This window comes from Megalobrama amblycephala, linkage group LG3, assembly GCF_018812025.1.
Source record: "Megalobrama amblycephala isolate DHTTF-2021 linkage group LG3, ASM1881202v1, whole genome shotgun sequence".
NCBI classification, from domain to species: domain Eukaryota; kingdom Metazoa; phylum Chordata; class Actinopteri; order Cypriniformes; family Xenocyprididae; genus Megalobrama; species Megalobrama amblycephala.
This window is the reverse complement of record NC_063046.1, coordinates 4,945,976-4,966,102: the sequence shown is the minus strand read 5'-3', so window position 1 is coordinate 4,966,102 and position 20,127 is coordinate 4,945,976. Positions and strand designations below refer to the sequence as shown.

Genomic DNA, 20,127 nt, shown 5'->3' with positions numbered 1-20,127 from the left:
ACACTGGTATATATATATATATATATATATATATATATATATATACACACATATACAGGTGCTGGTCATATAATTAGAATATCATCAAAAAGTTGATTTATTTCACTAATTCCATTCAAAAAGTGAAACTTGTATATTATATTCATTCATTACACACAGACTGATATATTTCAAATGTTTATTTCTTTTAATTTTGATGATTATAACTGACAACTAAGGAAAATCCCAAATTCAGTATCTCAGAAAATTAGAATATTGTGAAAAGGTTCAATATTGAAGACACCTGGTGCCACACTCTAATCAGCTAATTAACTCAAAACACCTGCAAAGGCCTTTAAATGGTCTCTCAGTCTAGTTCTGTAGGCTACACTATCATGGGGAAGACTGCTGACTTGACAGTTGTCCAAAAGACGACCACTGACACCTTGCACAAGGAGGGCAAGACACAAAAGGTCATTGCAAAAGAGGCTGGCTGTTCACAGAGCACTGTGTCCAAGCACATTAATAGAGAGGCGAAGAGAAGGAAAAGATGTGGTAGAAAAAAGTGTACAAGCAATAGGGATAACCGCACCCTGGAGAGGATTGTGAAACAAAACCCATTCAAAAATGTGGGGGAGATTCAGAAAGAGTGGACTGCAGCTGGAGTCAGTGCTTCAAGAACCACTACGCACAGACGTATGCAAGACATGGGTTTCAGCTGTCGCATTCCTTGTGTCAAGCCACTCTTGAACAACAGACAGCGTCAGAAGCGTCTCGCCTGGGCTAAAGACAAAAAGGGCTGGACTGCTGCTGAGTGGTCCAAAGTTATGTTCTCTGATGAAAGTAAATTTTGCATTTCCTTTGGAAATCAGGGTCCCAGAGTCTGGAGGAAGAGAGGAGAGGCACACAATCCTCATTGCTTGAGGTCCAATGTAAAGTTTCCACAGTCAGTGATGGTTTGGGGTGCCATGTCATCTGCTGGTGTTGGTCCACTGTGTTTTCTGAGGTCCAAGGTCAACGCAGCCGTATACCAGGAAGTTTTAGAGCACTTCATGCTTCCTGCTGCTGACCAACTTTATGGAGATGCAGATTTCATTTTCCATCAGGACTTGGCACCTGCATACAGTGCCAAAGCTACCAGGACCTGGTTTAAGGACCATGGTATCCCTGTACTTAATTGGCCAGCAAACTCGCCTGACCTTAACCTCATAGAAAATCTATGGGGTATTGTGAAGAGGAAGATGCGATATGCCAGACCCAACAATGCATATGAGCTGAAGGCCACTATCAGAGCAACCTGGGCTCTCATAACACCTGAGCAGTGCCACAGACTGATCGACTCCATGCCACGCCGCATTGCTGAAGTAATTCAGGTAAAAGGAGCCCCAAATAAGTATTGAGTGCTGTACATGCTCATACTTTTCAAGTTCATACTTTTCAGTTGGCCAAGATTTCTAAAAATCCTTTCTTTGTTTTGGTCTTAATTAATATTCTAATTTTCTGAGACACTGAATTTGGGATTTTCCTCAGTTGTCGGTTATAATCATCAAAATTAAAAGAAATAAACATTTGAAATATATCAGTCTGTGTGTAATGAATGAATATAATATACAAGTTTCACTTTTTGAATGGAATTAGTCAAATAAATCAACATTTTGATGATATTCTAATTATTTGACCTGCACCTGTAGTGTCAGTATATACTTTATAGCTGTTGTAATGTTTAATGTTATGATAATTATAGACACTAGAGGGCAGAAACATAGTTAAGGGTTTTGGGGGAGACAACGAAGAAGGAAGTTAAGTTTGTTAAAATGCATATGTGAAGTGCAGGGAGAGTACTGGAGAAATAAAAATGTGTTAATTCATACACCAGCCTTGAGTGGAATAAAGACAAGAACATTATAGCTGTAAGGTTTTGTTTGTGGATGTATGTGCATACACTTGATAAATGGGTGAAATGTCTAAACTTTAAAGGTGCCCTATAACTGAAAATTGAATTTACCTCAGCATAGTTAAATAACAAGAGTTCAGTACATGGAAATGACATACAGTGAGTCTCAAACACCATTGTTTCCTCCTCCTTATATAAATCTCATTTGTTTAAAAGACCTCTGAAGAACAGGCAAATCTCAACATAACACTGACTGTGATGCAACAGTCGGGATCATACGCCCCCAACTTTTGCATATGCCAGCCCATGTTCAAGGCATTAAACAAGCCAGTATTAATGTCTGGAGCAGCAAAGCCGAATCAACAGACTTTATGCAGGTAAGCAAGCAAGGACAATAGCGAAAAATGGCAGATGGAGCAATAATAACTGACATGATCCATGATATCATGATATTTGTAAACTGTCTTTCTAAAAGCTTTGTTAGCATGTTGCTAATGTACTGTTAAATGTGATTAAAGTTACCATCGTTTCTTACTGTATTCACAGAGACAAGAGAGCCGTCACTATTTTCATTTTTTAAACACTTGCAGTCTGTATAATTCATAAACACAACTTCATTCTTTATAAATTTCTCCAACAGTGTGTAATGTTAGCTTTAGCCACGGAGCATAGCCTCAAACTCATTCAGAATCAAATGTAAACATCCAAATAAATACCACACTTACTGTTAAAAAAATTAATAAAAAAAAATCTATGGGGTATTTTGAGCTGAAACTTCACAGACACATTCAGGGGACACCTAAGACTTATATTACACCTTGGGAAAAAGGGTTCTAGGGCACCTTTAATGCTTCAACATATATTCTCAAGACATTATGCTTGACATTCTTTGTATTACAATATGAACTGAGTTTTTTTTATTTTATTTTTTGTTTTATTTCGTTTGTTTAAATTACACTCAAGTTTAGTTTTTTATTTATTTATTTATTTATTTATTTATTTATTTTTATTATATATTTTTTTCACAATTCTCCTGTATCTGTGTCCTGTTAATATTGTAATAGTGCATAAACAGATTTTTTAAAAAAGGAAAAGAAAAATGACTCCAATGAACTCATGTGATCAGTACTCACCGACATTATCTACTTTTATTTGAACCTCAGTCTGTCCAGAATCCTGTTGACTGTAAACTTTACATGTGTATTTTCCCTCATCTTCAGCTCTCAGATTGTCCAGACGGAGAGAGAAGTTTCCATGTTGAATCTGATCAGTAAAGAAATGAGCTCTATCATGATACTCCTGCTGCTGGGCTTCTGGTCGACTCTCTCCATCTTGATACAGATGAACCAGAGTCTCTGAGTCTGTTCTTTTCCATTCCACCTCCAGACCCTCCATTAGTAAGAGAACTTCATCAACGTAACAGGGAAAAACCACTGAAGATCCCAAAGGAACAACCAGAGGACCAGAGGGACCGTGTACAACCAACCCTGAGACAGAGAAATAAAACAAAGTTTGTTTTGCAGTCCAAGCTACATACAAACAGAACACATACAAACAGAGAGCATTATTACTAAGATGCAAAAGTATTTATGTGCAACCAGTGGGTGTCGCTATAAGGCAAGACTTTGAATGTTTTGTTGTTGTTGTTGTTGTTGTTTCAGTTAAGTTTTAGTTGCTCACACAAGGTCACTGAGAGCCTGATGATTGTTGTATTTACATTTGCTGTGCATTTAATTGTGGTGCTCTATATTTAGTTGCTGTATTAAGTAGCCTGTTAATTGTATGCCATTAAAATTCAGTGGAACGAATTACAATCACTTGCTCTGCTCCATGCCAGTGAACATGACGAACTGACGAAACCGAAAGTGAATGCATGAGCCAATGATTTCTTATGTTGGCGCGCCCTCTATTGGGCTGATCTGCTCCTCTGGAGGCTCAATTTAATTAAATGAATGGGAATCTATGGGAAAAATATGAACTTAGATAAATTATTATTCAAAAACTGTAACTCTGATCTTTCTAAAAAAAAAAAAAAAAAAAAAAAAGATATAGCAACTAACTAGAGACCAGGACCCAGGTCTGTGGACAGTTTGGGGCTTGTAGAATTAAAGCTCAGCAGTCAGAAAATTTAGTCTCAGAAGAAAAATAATAGGATGTTTAAGTAGAATATCAATATGTTGGCTTTGCCACTTTATTTTGTTTTTGTTTTTTTGGTGCACCAAAAATATTTTCGTCACTTTATAATATTAATACTGAACCACTGTACTCACATGAACCGATTTAAATATGTTTTTAGTACATTAATGGATCTTGAGAGAGGAAATGTCATTGCTCCCTATGCTATGCAGGCCTCATGGAGCCATCGGATTTCAACAAAAATATCTTAATTTGTGTTCTGAAGATGAACGAAGGTCTTACGGGTGTGGAACGGCACGAGGGTGAGTAATTAATGACAGAATTTTCATTTTTGGGTGAACTAACCCTTTAATGTAGCGTGTCTGGAGAGAGAACCACAATGCCAACAGGGGTGCCTAATAGGTCAATCGCGATATACTAGTCGATCGCAAAGACAATGCTGGTAGATTGCACACATTTATAATAAATGCTTTTGTTACATTTTAATAAAAAAAAATATATAACAATGCCCTTTATTATCCTTTTCTGTCTGACTTGCATTTGATTAATACATTTTTACCAGGCAAGATTTTTATTTATTCAGTTGCCATGACAACTAGCCGAAGAACAGAGTGTGAAGTCAGCTTGTATGGCAAGCCGTTTTTACTTTTATTCACATCTAAAGATATGAATTCTTTATATCAACAATTCAATTGTCACTAGTTAAAATGCTAATTCTTGATATCAAGAATTACATTTCCACTAGTAAAAACTAGAATTCTTGATATCAGCAATTTATATTCTGGTAATGGCAATAGGGAAGCCGTATTGACTTTTAATCATTCCCGGGATATGAATTCTTGATATCAACAATCAGGGGCGCAGGAGACATTTTCAAAGTGAGGGGGACCAAACTGCTTTCCGGGTTGGGGGGGGCCGAACCTGTCTTTCCCATGGTCTTTCCGCGCTCATGGGCAAAGGAGTTTCTCTGAAAGGCTCGCAGACACATTCAGAGGACACCTTAGACTTATATTACATCTTGTGAAAAGGGTTCTAGGGCACCTTTAAACAAATAATTTTTATTAACTTGTATTTTTAAAAATGAGAAATAATTGTTCATTTAAATCTATATCCATTTGACTGAATAAAGCAAATAATATTTAATACATATTTCTTAAAGGTGCCGTAGAACGTCTTTTTAAAAGATGTAATATAAGTCTAAGGTGTCCCCTGAATGTGTCTGTGAAGTTTCAGCTCAAAATACCCCATAGATTTTTTTTTTTTAACTGCCTATTTTGGGGCATCATTAACTATGCACCGATTCAGGCTGTGCGGCCCCTTTAAATTCTCGTGCTCTCCGCCCCCGGAGCTCGCGACTGCCTTAAACAGCATAAACAAAGTTCACACAGCTAATATAACCCTCAAAATGGATCTTTACAAAGTGTTCGTCATGCAGCATGTCTAATCGCGTAAGTATGGTATTTATTTGGATGTTTACATTTGATTCTGAATGAGTTTGAGGCTATGCTCCGTGGCTAAAGCTAACATTACACACTGTTGGAGAGATTTATAAAGAATGAAGTTGTGTTTATGAATTATACAGACTGCAAGTGTTTAAAAATGAAAATAGCGACGGCTCTTGTCTCCGTGAATACAGTAAGAAACGATGGTAACTTTAACTGCATTTAACAGTACATTAGCAACATGCTAATGAAACATTTAGAAAGACAATTTACAAATATCACTAAAAATATCATGATATCATGGATCATGTCAGTTATTATCGCTCCATCTGCCATTTTTCGCTATTGTTCTTGCTTGCTTACCTAGTCTGATGATTCAGCTGTGCTGCTCCAGACGTTAATACTGGCTGCCCTTGTCTAATGCCTTGAACATGAGCTGACATATGCAAATATTGGGGGCGTACATATTAATGATTCCGACTGTTGTGTAACAGTCGGTGTTATGTTGAGATTCGCCTGTTCTTCGGAGGTGTTTTAAAGGTGCCCTAGAATTAAAAATTGAATTTATCTTGGCATAGTTAAATAACAAGAGTTCAGTACATGGAAATGACACACAGTGAGTCTCAAACTCCATTGTTTCCTCCTTCTTATATAAATCTCATTTGTTTAAAAGACCTCAGAAGAACAGGCGAATCTCAACATAACACAGACTGTTACGTAACAGTCGGGATCATTAATATATGGCCCCAATATTTACATATGCCAGCCCATGTTTAAGGGATTACACAAGCCAGTATTAATGTCTGGATCTGTGCACAGATGAATCATCAGACTAGGTAACCAAGCAAGGACAATAGCGAAAAATGGCAGATGGAGCAATAATAACTGACATGATTCATGATAACATGATATTTTTAGTGATATTTGTAAATTGTCTTTCTAAATGTTTCGTTAGCATGTTGCTAATGTACTGTTAAATGTGGTTAAAGTTACCATCGTTTCTTACTGTATTCACAGAGACAAGAGCCGTCACTATTTTCATTTTTAAACACTTGCAGTCTGTATAATTCATAAACACAACTTCATTCTTTATAAATCTCTCCAACAGTGTGTAATGTTAGCTTTAGCCCGTTAGCTGCAGCCTAGCTACTATCAAACTCATTCAGAATCAAATGTAAACAATATAACAGTATACAATACTCACAAAATCTGACGCATGCATGCAGTACGCATGACGAACACTTTGTAAAGATCCATTTTGAGGGTTATATTAGCTGTGTAAACTTTGTTTATGCTGTTTAAGGCAAGCGCGAGCTCCGTGGGCGGGGAGCGTGAGCATTTTAAGGGGCCGCAACCCTGAATCGGTGCATTTCTAATTTTGCCCCAAAATAGGCAGTTAAAAAAATTAATTAAAAAAAATCTATGGGGTATTTTGCGCTGAAACTTCACAGACACATTCAGGGGACACCTAAGAGTTATATTACATCTTGTAAAAAAACGTTCGATGGCACCTTTAATCAAATGAGATTTATATAAGAAGGAGGAAACAATGGAGTTTGAGACTCACTGTATGTCATTTCCATGTACTGAACTCTTGTTATTCAACTATGCCAAGGTAAATTCAATTTTTAATTCTAGGGCACCTTTAAATGAGAAATTTTGTTTTGATTAAATATTTTGCTTAGTTAAAAAATAAAATTAAATTAATTGACTTTCTTCAACAAGAAAAATATATTTTGTGCCAGGTTTTATAAAATAGTTTTCATAGACAGAAAATATTGTTTAGGGCAAGTTATTTTTTTTTCATTGGTTCAAGTTATTTTCAAGTTATATTCAAGTAAAATGTTTTGTTCTGTTTTAATTATGAACTGATTGAAAACAGGATCTATATTAGCTGTCTGAGGAATGGCATTATTTTGGCAGAACTAGATTCTTTGTTGATGCAATATACTGTGGTGGAGTTATCGTGATGGAAGAAGAACAACCATGGCGAGTGGAGGGAAAAAAACGACTGGTGCAGCAGTGAAGTTATAAGGTTTAATTGAAAAGGCTAGTGTGAGAACAGATGTAGTCATGCTGAAGCAGAATAGAAGTAGAATTAGTTTGATTTCAAAAGAATTCTATCAGTATCATCAATTATATACAGTAATGTATTGGGGGAGTTATCAGGTAATGATAATGAAGATGTCACCGGTTCTACTCGCCCCACTCCAAGCGGGATTCAAAAAAAAAGCTAAAGACCGCAGCTGCTAGCACACCTTTTCTGGCCAGGGACTTTTACATGCACAGCTCTTACCTCCGTTACACTCGCCCCCCCAAACCTCACTCCCATCTGGGTCACGAGTCACGACACCAAATTTACCCGGCCCTTCATTCGATCCCGCTCAGCATGGGAGGTGGGCACTCTAATAAGGACACTAAAGACCGCAGCCTCTAGCATCAGTTGCTATTGCGCCTACGTCCATTACAAAGGTAGAAGTTTCCTTCTTCATGTCACAGCTTTTGACATTTTACTGCGTCAGTCTTTGTCAAACATTATAATACAGCATAGAATAGGCAGAAGTGATTGGAGAAAGGAAGCTTTTCGAAACTTGGACTCAATTGAACCAATTGCTTTGCAGAATGATTCACAGTCTCAATGCGGACGCATAGCAGGGAGGGGTTCAATGGTAGCACCTGGGCAAATTTGCAGGAGGACCCTCAATCTCCCTTGCTATGTGCAGAAGGGCAACCGAAGTTAGAGATTTCTGGGCTTGTTATGACGACGGAAGAGGATTCTGCGGAGCATTCTTTGTCTTGAGATAAAGTGCTGGAGTTCTTCAAGTTGGTGCATGGATCGTAAGGAAGGACGGGAGGAGCCAAAAACAGGAGAAAATTGTTGATGGGATTGTGCAGTGCTGCTTATATATGCTCGTAATGATGATTGACACAGGACTGAATATTTAGTCTCCTTCCGAACCTATGTTGGAACTTCATTTAAGCAGTTTACTCTGTTAGCTCACTGACAGCTTCACGATTGGTGTTAACTTTTTGCTGCAAACTTTACCTTGAGACAAACCAGTTTATCAAGTCAAGCTTTTGCTTTCACACTTCACAAGTAATCTGTTCATGAATCATTGACAGAGATACAACTTTCAGTCTTGTAAACAGTGGGTTGACACACCTCCATATGACAATAGCTGTATTAGCTGACATTAAAATTATTTTTTTCCTGGAAACACCTGCAATTGCTGAAAAAAGTAATTTACCAAAAGTCAAGGATCAAGAGCTCAACTAAAGCAAACGCTGATGGTGACTTCAAACTAAATATTTTCAACCAAACATCAATATCTAAACTTCTGTTAATTCTCAATAAGAACTGCTGTAGTTGTCTGACAGAAATAAAGTCAATCTGTTAATAATAAGTGAAGCTGGTAATGCTGTTTGTGGAGTTGTTTAATCAGATCTTCAGAGATTTAATGTCTTTTATCTTCAGTTCATCTAAGGCTGTGGCTGAAGAAAGTTGTAGTTTGTGTTCTTAATTCTCTTTCTTTCAGTGTTTGTTCACAGAAGGTGTTTGAATAATAATCATAATAACCTTTAAATAACATTCTATTAACATTATGTAAACTTGACATTTTTATGTTCTTGGAATTTTACAAATCAACTTTAGAATTTTGATTTGTTCATCAAAATTAAGTTGAAAGAATGTTTGAGGAACATCATACCTTTTATACACGTTCCTCTAACATAAAAAAAAAAAATGGACTGAACCAACACTGAATATAACAAATCTGTTAGCTGGGTTAAAGTTGAACCCCAAATATTGTTTGAATTAAAAAAAAAAAAAAATAGAAATTGTATAGTTTTGAGAGAGAGATAGAGAGAGTTCCATGAGAGATGGTCACACTTGAGTGGAGCTCCAGATAAATTGCAAGAAAAATTAGAAAATTTTGCCAATAAACTTGAGAAAATAGAAGATTTAACATAAAACAACATCTAGACAATATCTAGACAAAGCTTTTGTTGAATTAGAACAGTTTTTTTTTGTTTTTGTTTTTTTTACTGTCACCTGCATCTGAGGAAAAATCAAGAGGAGATAATCACAGGACAACCCTCTGCAGAAAGGATATTCATGTTTGAAAGGATAACTTAGCAACAAACAACAACAACAACTAAGAAGAAAACTTTCAGGAAAAGAGAGGTAAAGGCATTTGAAAAGACAGTGCTATATTTCTCTCATTGGATATTTGCTTGAAAGAACAGCACAGAAAGACATTTTGGACATAACAGGAATTTTGGAGAAAGTTTAGAGGAATTTTATTTTTTCATCTTCACAAAATCAGTGAAAAGTCATATTTTGGCTTATTTATAATTTTTATTATTATTATCTTCACTGAGAGAAAATAAACAAACAAAAAAAACTGGCAGTTATTTCAGTTGATTCTGTTTACATTCTAAATCAACTATGGCCAGTGCATCATCTTGGCCCCGCCCCTTCTGCCCTCAGAAGAGTTCTGAAGCCTCCAACCAGAGCGTTAGGCCTAAACAACACCCATATGTGGAGGTCATCGCACTGCACTATCCCAAAGATGTCACAAATGAAACAGCACGGAAAGTCTACAAAAACAAAAGACTGACTGACAACCCAGAAACACTTTTTGCAGACCTACACAAAGATGGCAGCATAAGTAACCTGATATTCTACACCAACAAGCCCTATGCATGACACAAGGCCATCATTACACACTACCCCTCTGCTGAAAGAAAAGGCATCTGTGGGGGTTTCCAGCTAAAAATAAGAAACGAGGAAGACACAACTACCACCAACGTTAATATTTACAAAACAACGGGTATAGTGGTGGTAAAGAGCATCAATGGGCTCTTCGAACAAGACTTCCTCTGCATCAAAGACAGAGCACAGAAAGAGACCATAACCACCCACATGGAAAAAACCTATATAAACATATATGTTTCAATATAGGTTTTGATATAGGTTTTACATATATGTGACATATATAAAATTGGCCGTTTTCCTATATTATATGTACATATATGTACATATATGCACACATAATATAGGAAAACGGCCAATTTTATATATGTCACATATATTAAAAACCTATATCAAAACCTATATTGAAACATATATGTTTATATAGGTTTTTTCCATGTGGGACCAATTTCACGTGTTCGTGTAGCGGTGTGTTTTCTGCGTTGTGTCGTAATCAAAGACAGACTGCGAAAAATCTTGCCATCAGGTCCTCACTTTATTCTGTATAACACAAATGGCAATATATGAGGATTTGTGCAGCATACAAACAGCATGCGGCAGCAACGCACAACGCTGAGAAAGAGAGATATTAAAAGTAACTTAAGTAAAGAAAAATAATCAACGAAACATCTGAATGTACATCACAGAGGGGTTTTGGATTACAATCATACAAATATATCATGTGAATTCAGCTGTTACATGAAACATGGCCTTAATTGAATCACCGCAAAAACTTTGTGCGACCTACCGCTGTGATGTCTCATGCAGACTGGGAAGCAGCAAAGTGCGTCAACACCCCAAGTCAGCATGGCGGCAGGAAACCCCAAATATGGTCATGGCAAGTGGAATCACAAAATAATTGTCTAAATACATAACTGCTACATTCGCACATACATAAGTTCTTGCATAATTTTTTTCGTTAATTCTTAGTTTTTGCCTTGATAATAGAAAATATGAGCTAGGCATCATGTATGACAGTCAAAAATGAGATATGAGCTACAAAATGACCAGATCCTGCCATTAGCTATATAGAAGACATATCTTGTATGTATAGGGCATATATATGGATATGAAGAAGCAATACAGGAGACCTATATTTCCTGTATATGCACATATATGCACCTCAATTTTGCCTATATGTGGCATATATACACATATATGCAGTATATATACGCATATATGCAGCATATATATAGCATATATGCAGTATATATGCGCATATATGCAGCATATATATTATCATATATGTGCATATATGCAGCATATATGTACATATACACTGCATATAGGTTTCATATATGCGCATATATCCACATATAGGTTCTTTCCATGTGGGCAGCGACCAACTAATCACTCCTGAGGAGTCAGTCTCCCACACCATCCACACAGATGAGGACCAGACAGAACAGAGAGACCCTTCAAACATAACCCAGACCAAAGATCCCCATTCACACTGCTATTGCACTGACATGAGGGAGAGGTTCACAGAGCTAGAAGGAGAAATGGTACAGCTCAAGGAGATGATCTTTTCCTTGCAAAAAGTTCAGACAACAGACCAGACCAGCAACAGCCCCACAGCCAAGCACAGAGAAAAGGACAGCCTCAGGAGAGAGCTGTCTACACTGCAGACTGAAGTGAAGGAACTCCAGCAGGAGAGAGAGGGGCTGAGGGCCCAGCTGGAGACACTGGAAACACTGTTCTTACAACAGACTGAGATACACAGGGCACAACAAACAGCAACGAGGATGGAAATAAGAGAACTGAGGCAGGACAGAGGAGCACAGCACAGCGAGTTCAGCTCATCAGAGGAACCGGTGGAGCAGGACACCCTTCACCCTGATCACAGCTCCCAAACAACAGATTTTCAGCACAGCCAGAATCCTCCTCTCCCATCAAGTCAAGTCAAGTCAAGTCACCTTTATTTATATAGCGCTTTTTACAATGCAGATTGTGTCAAAGCAGCTTTACATTGATAGCTGGTACATAATTTTGCTGCACAGCAGCTTCTTAAATAATAGTGTCAATGCAGGCAGATCAAAGCACTGTTGAATAAATGTCAAGAATACTGTTGAATATCAAATGTCAAGTCAAATGTCAAGTGTCCCCAACTAAGCAAGCCATCAGACACTTCCCTCACATCACACTCAGACGACCCCTCCACACCAACAGAAGGAACACTAAAACCAGAAGTCGCTCTTTTAATTGATTCAAATGGTAAATTTATTGATGAAAAGAAGCTCTTTCCCAAACACAGAGTGATCAAACTCTGGTGTCCGAACACTCAGAGCACACTCAAATCGCTAAGTGTGGACAAACTGGGATCCCCAAGCCATATAATAATCCACACTGGCACAAACGACCTGAGAACCCAACAGGAGAGGGTGGCTACATCATTACAAACAGTGATTGAAAAGGCCTCAACCACCTTCCCACACGCGCTAAAATGACCATCTCCACACTGCTGCCCCGAAAAGACTTCCACCCTGACACTATCCAGCGGGTAAACGCCAACCTCTCCCGTACCTGTGCACTTAAACCCAATGTGCACCTGGCACACCACCCCACCCTGGACTTCACATGCCTCTACGACCATGTCCATCTATACAAAACAGCTGTTCCTGTCTTCGCCAGGACCCTAAAAGATGTGGCCCTGAATCGGAACCGCAACAGCACCTCCAGGAGCAACAGAGTCCAACAACCTCCACCCAGACCTGTAAGAAAGTACAGTGTATCCCCAGAAAGAACATCCGGAAGACTTCCGTCACAACAACAGCACTCTCACATGCTAAGACCATCCCAACCAGCACCTGAGCATCTTCTCCCAGCCCTCACATCCACACATTCAGTGCATCAGGCCAGACCAAAGCCACTCCTGCCTACCCCTATCCCCCTCATACACAGCAGGCCCCCAGCAGCCACAGCTATGCTCAGATAGTGAGCAGAAAACCAACAACAGGACCAGTACAAGCCACAACATCAGAGCTCAGAGACATCCGTCAGATGCTCAACCTCATCTGCTCACACCTACTGTCATAGGTCAAAACATAACAAAACTAAGACCCTATGGACAACAAAGCATTTATAATATCATGTTGGAACATTCAAGGCCTGAGATCCTCTACCTTTGGCCTCAAAAGCAAAAACACAGATTTCAACTCAGAAATAAATAATTCAGACATCATCATCCTGCAAGAGACATGGAGCAGAGATGGACCCACCGGCTGCCCCAAAGACTACAGAGAACTCATCATCCCATCCATTAAACTGCCTGGAGTGACACAAGGAAGAGACTCAGGAGGCATGCTTATTTGGTACAGATCAAATCTTGTCCATGCCATCAAAGTAGCTAAAACAGGACAATTCTATACATGGTTAGAAATTAATAGGACAGTCACTGCAACAGAGAAAAATATCTTCCTATGTGCCACTTATATCCCTTCCATCAGAGTCTCCCTATTTTAATGAAGATAGTTTCTCCATTCTTGAAGAAGACATTAATTACTTCCAGTCACAGGGATGTGTACTGGTTTGTGGAGACCTAAATGCCAGAACAGGCGAAGAACTGGACACACTTAACTCTCAGGGGGACAAACACCTGCCTGGAGGTGATGTCCTCCCCCCACCTATACACACACAAAGACACAACTATGATAAAACAACAAACAAAAGCGGAACACAACTTCTTCATCTGTGTCGCACACTAGGTATGTACATAGTCAATGGGAGACTAAGAGGAGATTCCTACGGTAGATACACCTACAGCTCACCTTTTGGTAGCAGTACAGTCGACTATTTTCTTACAGACCTTAACCCAAACTCCCTAAGAGCGTTCACAGTCAGCCGACTAAACCCACTATCAGACCACAGTAAAATAACCCTCTACTTAACCAGAGCAATGCCCAACCAAGAAGCATCTAAACAAACCAAGCTTCACTCACTTAGAAACATGTATAGATGGAAACAAAACAGTAATGACACATATATAAGTACAATTAGTCAACCAAATATTCAAGTTCTGTTAGATCAATTCCTTGCCATTCCTTTCCTGCATAACAGTGAAGGTACAAACCTAGCAGTAGACAAGCTGAACAGAATATTTGAGATCTCAGCAACATTATCAAACTTAAAAAACACAAAAAGAAAAGCAAAAAGACCACATGCCACTGAGAAATGGTTTGACAATGACTGCAAAAAAGACTTAGGAAAGAAGTAAGAATTCTATCAAACCAGAAACACAGAGATGCTGACAATGAGAACATCCGTCATCTCTATCATGAAAAACTTATAGGAATACTTTAAGAAAGAAAAAAGAACAAAACACAAAAAGTCAACTCAGAGAAATTGAAGAATCCTTGGAATCCAACCACTTCTGGAAACATTGGAACACACTAAACAAATCGCACCATCAAGAGCAGCCATCCAGAATGGAGATGTTTGGATAAGCCACTTCTCCAACCTTTTTAGTAATATAGACAACAATCGGGAACAAAATGCAATGCACGAAAAACTAAGGGTTTTAGAGTCGACCATCAAAGACTACCAGAACCCCTTAGACTATCCAATTACACTAGCTGAACTATTAGACAAAATACAAACCCTGAAAACCCAAAAAGCCTGTGGTGTCGATGGCATCCTAAATGAAATGATAAAATATACAGACCACAAATTCAAATTAGCCATCCTCAAGCTCTTCAATATCATCCTTAGTTCAGGTATATTCCCCAACATTTGGAACAAAGACCTAATTACCCCAATCCATAAAAACGGAGACAGATTTGACCCTAATAACTACCGTGGCATATGTGTAAACAGCAACCTAGGTAAACTTGCAACATCCTAAACAGCAGACTAACTAATTTTCTCAGAGACAGAAATGTCCTAAGCAAGTGTCAAATTGGCTTCCAACCAAAATATCGCACATCAGATCATATATACACTCTCCATACCTTAATTGATAAGCAAATAAACCAAAACAAAAGCAAAATTTTCTCATGCTTTGTTGACTTCAAAAAAGCTTTCGACTCCATTTGGCATGAAGGTCTTTTTCTTCAATTAATCCAGTGCGGTATCGGAGGAAAAACATATGACATCATCAAATCAATGTACACAAACAACAAATTTGCTGTTAAAATTGGTAACAAACACACAGAATTCCTCCCTCAGTGTCGTGGAGTGAGACAGGGCTGTAGCTTAAGTCCTGCACTGTTCAATATATACATAAATGAGTTAGTGAGGGCTCTGGATCAGTCTGCAGCACCTGGTCTTACTCTACTAGACACTGAAGTCAAATGTCTCCTGTTTGCTGATGATCTGGTGCTGCTGTCTCCCACTAAAGAGGGTCTACAGCAGCATCTAGACCTCCTGCACAGCTTCTGTCAGTCATGGGCCCTATCAGTTAACCCCAAAAAGACAAAAATAATGATTTTACCGAAAAAGACCCAGCTGCCAAGACCAACATCATAGTTTTAAATTAGACAACATGCTCCTTGAGCACACGCAAAACTACACTTACCTTGGCATAAATATTAGTAACACAGGGAACTTTAATAAAGCTGTTAACGACCTGAAAGACAAGGCACGGAGAGCTTTTTACGCTATTAAGAGAAATATTAAAATTGACATCCCAATCAGAATCTGGATAAAAATAATCAAATCAGTAATAGAGCCCATCGCGCTCTACGGGAGTGAAGTGTGGGGTCCCACTCACAAACCAAGAGTTCACTAAATGGGACAAACACCCAATAGAGACTCTGCAGAATGAACTATGCAAAGTTTTGCTCAGAGTACAGCGCACAAAACCCCAAATAATGCCTGCAGAGCAGAATTAGGATTATACCCACTTATAATCACAATTCAAAAAAGGGCCATTAAATTCCATACCCACCTAAAAAATAGTGATAAACAGACCCTCCATCACAAAGCCCTGAACTACCAAGAGCTGACACCAGGAAGAAACGCCCTCGGCCAATTGGTCTTAGAGTTGACTACACAAACAACAACATGTCTGACTGAAAATAAAAATTTTGCCAGACCAAACCAAATAATTAAAACACAAAAAGAAAAATACCTAAAACATTGGACAGACGCAACAGCCCTACAAAGTAAATTGGTAATGCTATTTGGCCCTAAACAGAGAATATGAATTGGCAGGATACCTCAGTACAGTGAGTGACCCTAAAATGAGAAAAGTCCTGAGCATGTACAGACTCAGTGAACACAATCTCATCATAGAGACAGGCAGACACAGACAGACCTGGCTACCACAGGAGGAGCGGCTGTGTCCCCACTGCACAGAGAATGAAGTGGAAACAGAACTGCACTTTCTAACATCCTGCCCTAAATATGCACAAATTAGGGACACTTTCTATCCCCATTTCACAACTCACCACAAAGACTTCCATCAGAAACCAAATATGGACAAACTCCCATACCTGCTAAGGAGAAATCCCAGCAAGCTCAAACCTGGCTGCCAGGTATGTGAGGTCCTGTCACCAGGAAAGAGCCTCCAACGGGACAGAACTACCAACACACTCACTAAATGCCTAGAGACACTTCTATAAATATTATAAGATTGAAAATTTTTATTGCAATTTTTTTTTCTTGCTAGATTTTTTTTTTTTTTTTTGCTTCATTATTATTATTTCATTTATTTATTTTTATTGTACAGTGTTATTAATGCTTTGGCAATGTAAAGATTTCCTTTCTCCATGCCAATAAAGCTAATTTGAATTTGAAATTTGAGAGAGAGAGAGAGAGAGAGAGAGAGAACGAACACTACAGTACAGTATTTCTCTCATGAATGGATAATATAGGTTACGTACCGTCAGCGATAATCAGCAGTACTGACATTAAAACACAACTCGGTGTGCGCATCTTCAAATATACAAAATAAAACAAAACTACCGTGTCTTTAAACTATAAATTAGAGAAAATACTTTTTTTCGCTGACAGAAGGTCATGTTCTTGAAATGTTCCACAGATCAGCTTTCATTTGTATGTCTAACTTTCACTTTTAAATTGTCGTACGACTGCGTCGAGTCACGTGATCTGAAATGATTAGTTTAATTCAGGTGTGTCAAACATGCGGCCCACAAAGGTGTTCAATCCGGCCCGGGGGATGATTTGAACAATAATTTGAACACTGGCCATAAATCCGAAATACGAGTTTTATTTGTCCGATCTCCATTCCGGACTTGCAAAAAACTGAATTTACAATAATTTCCCTAAAATGACATTTGTGTGGAAATATTACGAAGTCGGTAAACAGGACGTTAGTTAACACGGTCACACGCATGAATAGGCTACGGATGCAGAAAAGCAAGTAAAAGTAATGAGACATCAGCAAACATAATGGCTTATTTTACAAAACATGTTCAGTGTTTTCATTCATAAAAGTAGGCTGTAATGACCCAATTAACTGATCTTGTACAGTTAAATCAAGAATAAACCACAGGTGTTAAAAACTAACACTAAAGCAGTTTATGCTTCTATAGCTGCTCCTTATTTCGGAGGCTGCATCCTCCAGAAGGTCGCATTGGAAGGTTGTATAGGTCATCAAGGATGCTTTATTTAAGAAAAGTATCCATAATAAAATTGATTGGTATTCGTGAGGTGTAAAATACTGTCATTTCTTTCTTGCTCTAGCCTGCTTTCAGTGGCTTAACTTTGGGTGGGACAGTGTGTGGGTGGGTGGGGGGTGTATTATAATTGTATTATTACAATCATAAATGCACAAAATATATTGACAGACTTCATGTGTATGATAGTTTCATCTTTACATCTACTATAATACAATATATATTGTTAGTCTCGAGTGTATTTAATAGTCAATAAATATGTGGTAGAAGTTACAGATGTTAACAGACAACAGTTGAATATGAGAATCAATCAGCGTCTGGTTTCTGAGGATCAATTCACTTTGAATTAAATGTGCTTTATCGGTATGGCCTAAACATTTAGAGAAAAATAAAAAAAGAACAATAGAATAGAATAAGAATATTGCAAAGTGTGCAAATAATACAAGGGAATATAGTGCAAAATAACAAGTTTTTATCTTTATAGAAAATTAAATGTATCATTCTTGAACAAAAGCTCTTCCTCAGAATCATGATTTAGATTAAGAGTGTGTGTAACTACATTATCTGTGTCCAGTTTGATAATCAGCTTTTTACTGGTTTAAAAATAAACAAATATACTTAAATACATCATTTATTTAATTAATTAAAACATATATGGAACATGTATTAGTAGTTTATTTGCTGATAATTGTTTGCACTGCAAATCCAAATGGCCTGTGAGCGCAACAGTGTCTTAACTTCATTTCCCATGATGCTTCATCCTGCAGTCGTCATATCCGGAAAACCGTACTGTTATAAAGTTCAGTGTGTTTAGAGCAGAGAGATGTTAATAAACTCATTTGAATAAATGCACAAGAGTCCAAATGAAGAACAAGATCAGAGTCTCGTTTTCTCAGATCATCTGGAGAGTTTGTAATTTATTCATGTCAGTGTTTTTCTCGCTGGCGACTTACGTGCAGGTAAATGTTACTGTCAGGTTTACATACACTGGATATAAATACATTAAGAGATCATTTTATGCTCATTTGTTTGTTTATCTTCAGATAAATGATCCAGATGCTGCTTTGTGGATGGTAGAGATTCACTTTCACATTAAATGAGAAACATTATTTCTGCTGCTCTAAAACATTCATGTGTCTGATATTGTTTCTGATGATTTCTGCAGGTTGGTTATGCAGTTCCAGCTGGATTGTGCTTTTTGATTTGTTGTGAACAACAAATAACAGGTAAGAAAGTCAAGAAGTTTTTCATGAATCAAACTGAGACGCGATGCTCCCATCTAGTGGAGTGAAGTAGAAATACATCAGAAATTACAAAACTATGACTTCTGACTTAGTGCATGCATTATTCACACACAAAACAGCACATTTGGACTGCCATAAGAGATTATATGCTATAATTTATAGTTATAAATATATTAATTATCATTTCTCCAGAGTCATTATTATGGAGGAGAACGGCTGATCTTCATGTGCTTGTCTCTTCTACATTTGGGCTCATTCTGGGCTGGAAACTTTATAAGGAGGGAATTACAGACATTTTCCAGCAAGAGGAAGGAAGGTGACAATAATTCAGAGTTTTGAACCCAGATTCAGTCACATTAGAGGAATAAAGCAGATTTATTTCAGCGGTGTAATCTTTGCTCTTAGGGAATGTTGTGGACTCCTGCTGACGGTTTTCTGGCTGCTGCTCTGCAGACATTCAGGAAGGTAAACGCTTTAACATGCAGAAATGTTGTTCTGAAGGCTGTGATTCAGTATGAATGTTTTTCAGCTATATATTATGAGCATTAATATCTCTTTATGTCCTGTAGGAGTTCTGTCGGCTCCGTGAGGATCTGCACTGCTGTGGGAATCACTGTGTTTCCCTTCATCACATGGATCTATTACTACATGAACACAGAGCTGAGGAAACACTGGCCTGAACACTGTACAACTGCTCTCTGATCAGACAAACACTGAAGAAACCACATCTGAGCTCCAGATCAGCAGATCAACTCAACTTTACTGAAGATCACTGCTAATAAGAGAATCAAGAAATATTTAATAATTTAAACATTGTAGAAATACGAACTCTTCAAACTCCAGTGCTGCAAACATGATGATAATGTTATTTGTCTTTGTTCTCTCAATATCCTGCATTTATCTGAATGTACATAACATTATATGTGTCGTAATGCTTTTATAATGTAGATAATGTCGTAATGAAGGATCTGATCTGCCATCTGAAGATTAAATATTCAGTGTTTCTGATTTGTTTACACTGTTGAACTCGGCTTACAGCTAGAATCAGTTTGAAAAATAAATCAACATCACATATATACAAAGTAAATGTGTTACACAATTC

The 20,127-nt window shown here is 37.9% G+C and overlaps 2 protein-coding genes across 2 annotated transcripts in view; one reads left to right on the top strand and one right to left on the bottom strand.

The window, feature by feature from the left end:
- LOC125264334 overlaps window positions 1-17,170 on the bottom strand; it is a 57,411-nt gene extending 40,241 nt beyond the window's left edge. The window contains exons 1-2 of the mRNA XM_048183580.1: window positions 17,026-17,170; window positions 3,007-3,360 (exon numbers count right to left, since the gene is read on the bottom strand). Coding sequence (XP_048039537.1) covers window positions 3,007-3,360; window positions 17,026-17,077 — 406 coding nt within the window. The 5' untranslated portion in view covers window positions 17,078-17,170. The remainder of the gene's footprint in view (window positions 1-3,006; window positions 3,361-17,025) is intronic.
- A 1,382-nt stretch (window positions 17,171-18,552) lies between these two features.
- LOC125264332 (transmembrane protein 220-like) lies at window positions 18,553-20,107 on the top strand. The gene is made up of 6 exons (XM_048183579.1): window positions 18,553-18,740; window positions 18,825-18,854; window positions 18,947-19,007; window positions 19,218-19,341; window positions 19,431-19,490; window positions 19,595-20,107. The coding sequence occupies exons 1-6, from the start codon at window positions 18,645-18,647 to the stop codon at window positions 19,725-19,727; spliced, it is 504 nt and encodes a 167-aa protein (XP_048039536.1). The 5' UTR covers window positions 18,553-18,644; the 3' UTR covers window positions 19,728-20,107.
- Window positions 20,108-20,127: the final 20 nt, after the last annotated feature.

Coding starts and splice junctions, on each gene's coding strand:
- LOC125264332 (XM_048183579.1), top strand. CDS start 18,645: ATGAAGAACAAGATCAGAGTCTCGTTTTCTCAGATCATCTGGAGAGTT. Junction 18,741..18,824: donor CGCTGGCGACTTACGTGCAG/GTAAATGTTACT, acceptor GTTTATCTTCAG/ATAAATGATCCAGATGCTGC. Junction 18,855..18,946: donor CAGATGCTGCTTTGTGGATG/GTAGAGATTCAC, acceptor TGATTTCTGCAG/GTTGGTTATGCAGTTCCAGC.